Source organism: Anarhichas minor, unplaced genomic scaffold (genome assembly GCF_050575085.1).
Source record: "Anarhichas minor isolate MPS153535 unplaced genomic scaffold, ASM5057508v1 ptg000026l, whole genome shotgun sequence".
NCBI lineage: Eukaryota > Metazoa > Chordata > Actinopteri > Perciformes > Anarhichadidae > Anarhichas > Anarhichas minor.
The window spans coordinates 15,458,384-15,464,383 of NW_027466472.1; the positions used below are offsets into that span (position 1 = coordinate 15,458,384).

Genomic DNA, 6,000 nt, shown 5'->3' on the forward strand with positions numbered 1-6,000 from the left:
CACACATTAACATCACAGAGGCCCTGGGAACCATGCAACAATCAAAGAGTTTGATCCGGCACATCAAACATTCAAAGATACGGTAGAGGGAATGGGAAATGAGGCAAACTTTTCCAACAGCCCGTCCTTTATCCTCTTCTATTGAACCAGATTCAATACCCCATCAATAACTCGGATTCAGTTGGCAGCCACATGCTAGCCAGTCAGTGTTGTATTAAGTAGAGTGCTGGGCCCTTTGTCTCAAAATTAGTTGTTGCAGGTGTGCATGTGATTGAGCGGAGTTGATGACTGTGCCCTTCCCCGGGGCAGTGCAGCGGGGTAATAGAACGATGCCTGCTGCACAGAAGAGCAGTGTACCACATAAGCCTTTGTGCTTATGTAAGGGCTAATTTCAACATTGGGATGAAGACAAAACAGTGGAGGCTCCAGCTCTTTGTGTGCCTGGGTTTGCACATGTTCCACTACGCCTTATACTTGAATCTCCCTGGGGAGACCGAGACATGCTGCAACCCGGCCTTTTCTGACCGAGAGTCTGCGGGTAAAAGGACAGGCGCAGTTAGAAATCCACTGATCAGCACAAAATACACTTCAAAGACTCCGAGTGTACTACGTCAATGTGCACTCGTGCACCATTTGTCTTAACAGGGATCAAGCTTCACACAGTGCCATATTGACCCCTGAACAGGAGGTAGTCTGTGCTCTCTTCTTCCTAATTTGGGCTAATTCCCTCCATTTCCCTGTCATTGATTAGTGATCAGGCCCAGTGTCTTCCTCTAAGTGGGGCCAGAGACAGGGGGTTTGTGGTGGTGGTGGTGGAGGGATCCTGATCCCCAAGTGCATGATCTAATCTCATTGGTGTTATGTGAAACACTGAAGATGTACTATTGGTGGTGGAAGTAAAACCTACAGTATGCTTCAGGCAGGTTTTTAACACAATCTATTTCACCAGTGGCAGGTAACAGCAACCGAGCAAGCAGTCAGTTACCCTTTCAGCAGCACAGAGGCAAGTTTGTATTCTGGCAGTAAGTGACCCAATAAGCGAAGCAGTAATTAACACTGTGACATTGATAAATGGAGGGCAAGATAAAGGACGGATATGGAGACCCCCATCTCCCTCAGATGGAGTGTCAAACGCACATTTATTCTTATCTCATTGGAGCATCTGCTTCCCGTATAATCCACGGGCCCCGCGGTGGCTTTCCACTAAGGACAATGCGCATGCACAGCACTAAACTGCGGCGACTCCATTCGATTTATATCAGTCTAATTTCTTTAAATCCAATTTGTATTCCAATCTACTGCCTTCTAATCACTTAAACCTTGGGTCTCCATCTGCTCTCCTCTTTCCGGTGGAAATGAAAACAGCAGATGCCTCTACAATTGTCCTTTCACTGCCAGAAAAAGCTGAGCCGGGTGCACCGAGGGCCAGACGTGACTGGTCAGCGTCCTTCCCGAAGTGGAGGTAGTAAGGTATAGAGGTAGAAAAGGTTAAAAGCGCATCCATATGCCATGGAATATGTTTTAAAAGAGGCACATCAATCTCAATACTGGATAACCTCAACATGTAAACCTCACCTATTGCAAGCGTCACTTTTAAACGCACAAACTAAAATGTTTGTACCTTCACGTGTATACGTGTTGTTTTATCAGGACCTCATGTGGCTCCCATGTCCTAGAGATGCTGTCCAAGAAGATCAAATAAAGAAAAGAAACGTGTGTATCCCCACTGCTCCATCCGTAGCTCCTAACAGAAGTGAAAGTCAATTTTCAGCTTCCTATTGGGCCCCCTTTCTCACTCTCTTTACAGTAAATGGGCTTTCTGTTGCCCTTTTAATGCGATCATTGGTGCTGTGCAATCAAGTGCTCTCTGAGCTGAGGCGAGTGCACTTCACTGGGTCTCAGGGCGCACGCTCCAATCAAAATGCTGTGTTTCCCTGTGTGTCTGCAATAACACCACCATTACTTTTCACCACTGCTGTGCAGTCATCCTCTCCTGGAGGAAAGCAGCAACCAGAGAACAAACAAACAAGCACAGAGACAGAGAATTAAATCAGAGAGGGATTACTGAACCAAAAGCTGATTCCTTTCTGACTTTTCTTTCATTTCAAATGATGTCAGCTTCACTGCAATCCAATGCAATTCCGCAACGCAGCTATCCAAGACGTTTGACAGCGTTATTTCTCACTCGGTTGTGTTTTTTTTTTGTGTTCACACAGCACATTTATCATTGAGACATTACTAAAGACATAGAAAAGTTTCACTCAGTTAAACAAAAAATAGGTTGTTGGTGAAATTCGGGATTAAAAACACCACTTTTACTGTCATAACAGCTTGTTTTCCACTGACCACACACATAGAAGGGCTCTTTTCTATTATCTCTGTCACATATTTATTCATGTGTGCAACAGAAGGTCAGGCCTTTCATGATCTTTTTGTAATTATTTTTATTAGCTCTCAGGAGAAATCCCAGCCCACCAACCAAATCAATACCCACACCAGTCTCCACCAGAGCATAAAAGGAAGGGCTCCCCAAAGAGGTATTAGTTATTCTGCCAACAGACGAGTACGCTGATCACAGGTAACCACCGGCAACCTCAGACCAAGGCAAAAAGTTCCAGTCATGAGGCTCCATAAAACATCAAACATGGTCCAGGCCAAGATGCACTGTAACACTGTAATGTGGATGCTGAAATGTTGAAACCCAGCAAACTGAGTGAATATAAAATTGTACATAAAAAAAAAAAAAACGAAAACCTCAAAGAATGTTCAAAAGGAATGAATTATGCATGAGATCCATGTTGTCCAATCTCCTCCTGCCTCTCTCAGCTTCTCCTCAACCTCCCACTCCATCTCCGTATATATACATCGATGCCTCTCCCTCCCAATACCTCCGCTTGCTCCTTGTCCCCGTCCTGGGGTGACAGAGTCATATCCATCATGTCATCAGAAGGGAAATGTGAGCGAGCGGCGGGGGGGGGGGGGCACTGGGGGAGGCAATAGAATGATGTTACTGTCCGTCCTCGCCTCAGCACTGGCCTGCCGTGACACTTGCAAGCAGCCCGTTCTGCACCCCAGATTTATCTTCTTTACGGCGCGCTGTCAGCACTCGAGCTCCAGTGTGGCAAAAATACCAGAGATACGGCTCATCCGGGGTGAGATGTCACTAAAGAACAGCCTGCTGTATCTACTGGAGCCCATCCAATCCCACTGCATGCAGACAGCCACTAGATACAGCACGTGATATACAGCACAATCCTCACAGTGAGGACACAGACGGGGGAATAAAAGGTGTTCACAGGTGCTGAAGGAGTAGATTCGTCTTCTATTGCAAGAGAGTGAGAGATTGTGAGCCAGTTAGCCAGCAAGCTCACATGATGGGCTCTGTTCCACCTCAGTGCTCTGCATATTGCCCCCCCCCCACGCACACACACACACCTCCCCTCCTTTTTCCTGCTAAGATCTATACTCTGAAAGCACACACAGGGGTAATTCTAGGAGCTGCTCTCAACCTCTCACTGCATCCATGCTCGCCTCCAACAAATATCAGATAGGATTCCACTCTGTGTATTTCAGGCAGTGATGTGGTGGGGTCGTATTGACTCTGCATCTGTGTATTTGCCCTCTCTACCCCATGCAGATGGAATATATAAATAGATTACTGTGGGAAACAGCATATCTGATTTTTTGCTGCAAACGGTTGATTCCCGTATCTTGCGTTTCAAGCAGTTTCCACCTTGTTTTTTCCAAACTACTCTCATTCTGACTCTTCATTCTACTATCAGTTGCAAGGAACTGAAAGGGTGATGTTATCCTTTTTTCAGCAAATGGCCTTTCTCTGAAGCGCTGAAATTGCTGACAGGAGACGAAAGGGGGACGACACAATAACAGTTTAGACCTCTTTATGTGTTGATAAGGGGGCAGCTTGCTTTCTTTACAGAGGCTGTGCATAGTGTAAGGAGTACAGCACCAGCTCTGTGGGACTGTCAAGTCACTGGTACGGACACTAAACTGTGTGATGCAGATTAAATGATTTCCGATGCCATGGCCACTCGAGCATGTAGCTCTCTGCACCAGCCCACCTTCTTCAGCCCCGTCTCTGCGCCGGCACACATCCTTCTGAGCAGCCATTTTCTTGCCTGCCTCTTCTTTGTCCGTGGCAGTAGCCTTGGTATTGAAGATGTACGTTTGTGTGTGAAAAAAAATCAACGATTCAAATCCCGGAACAAGCAGAAAAATCTAAGAGGTGAATTCAATAATTAATAGCCTCCCCCTCCTCGTCTACTACTTAAGGAGAGCCCTTAAGTTAAGTTAACGCACACTTGCTCCGGTCAAGTAGTAGGTAATCAGCAGAAAGCTATAGCAGTAGAGCACAGCTTTCTTTGGTCATTGTGATCTTTGTAAATGTGCTATGAAAGCAGATAAGTAAGTAGCAATGTTCTTAAGATATGTGTGTGGGGGTGTGTGCGTGTGTGTGTGGGTGGGTGCGTGCAAGGGAATGTAGACACAGCTGGGTGCAAAATGTCACATCGCCAATTCCCTCCTTTCAAGCGTGGGCTACTCTAAACAGTTCCTACTCAGGGAAGTGCAATGAAATGAATGGCATCAATTGATTCTCCCCCAAGCATTGTAATCTCTTTACCTGCATTGCTGAGCTGCCCCAGCAGATTGAACGGGGCAAAATAAATAAGTGCTTTATTGCTTTAGAAATGAAGTCGAAGGGGAGGGGGGGAGGGGGGGAGGGGGGAGAAGGCCTTCAGGTGTCCGTGATACACCGTGTTGAGAGATGAGTGGATAATTGGAGGTGTGCCACGGGTGCTGACTTGTAGTGAACACACTGCAGTGTCCCGGCATGTCAATGAGGGCAGTCACCACCTCCAGCCACTCCGGTGGTTTTTAGACCCACACGCAAACATGAGGAATAAGAGGCCGCAACCGCACACACACACCATCCAAGTGATGGACTCAGAGAGCAGAGCGAGGTAATGAAATGGCCCTTATAGCTCACTGTTTGTGTTTCTTTAAGGTGCGGCATACCAAGTCGAGATGAGATTTATTAAATTTCTATTCCATGGGACACTTCATCTGGTCTGGCTTAGGGCGACGGGGTCAACAGTGCTAGCAGTAAGTGGATGAAGGACTCATTCAATTTACTCAGGCTCATAAATCCATGCTAACACCAAAAAACAACAACAATGGGCTTTGATGTTTATTAATGGTGCTCACAAACACATTCACACACATTCACCCACTACATTTCATAATTCTACCCCCGGCTGGGTGTTACCGGGCCTCTTAAATGACAAATGCCTGTGAGCAGCCCTCCAGAAAGAAAATCATCACCATCCTGGAAGTGGAAGTGGAGAGTTCAAACGTTCAAGGATGCGATTAAGGCTTTCTTCCTTCCCGCCGCAGTGATTGTGACACTTGGCTCGTGCCACGTTCCACACTGAGACTTCCACCACAAAGCCAGCCTCACCAGGAGCCATTATATACAGTAAATCAACCCACCCCTGGTCATGGTGGCTCAGTTTACTAAGCAGTGTGGTGCAATGTTCCTGCAGCAACAAGAAAAAACAATCCCTGCAGCACTGACATGCGATGCGGGCCTTATTACTTATCAAATTATTATGCATGTATTCATGTGATCAGGCTGCTCGGTCTGACGATGTTATTTTTGCAACTGAACTGTAAACATAATTTAGCATATTACAGTTTATATTAGCACATAGACACACTGATTGCACGACCATGTTATTAAGAAATACATTAGCAGGAAACACTATGTCTTATTCCCAAATAAGAAGAAACGCCAAGAAGTGACAGCACATAATTCACAGTATATGCTACGGTAAAATAATACAATAGTACTGAATTTGCAATTCATAAAACGCCTCAACAATACCAACATGTCAATGCTCACATGAGAGGCAGGGGGCCAGCTATACAGTACTGTTGACATCAGTCTGTTCACAAGAGGTCAGGCCCCTCACTAGACCTCCA

At 46.0% G+C, this 6,000-nt stretch overlaps 1 protein-coding gene across 1 annotated transcript in view; it reads right to left on the reverse strand.

The window, feature by feature from the left end:
* robo2 (roundabout, axon guidance receptor, homolog 2 (Drosophila)) overlaps nt 1-4,128 on the reverse strand; it is a 141,166-nt gene extending 137,038 nt beyond the window's left edge. The window contains exon 1 of the mRNA XM_076100680.1: nt 4,080-4,128. Within this exon, the coding sequence (XP_075956795.1) occupies nt 4,080-4,128 (49 nt within the window). The remainder of the gene's footprint in view (nt 1-4,079) is intronic.
* Nucleotides 4,129-6,000: the final 1,872 nt, after the last annotated feature.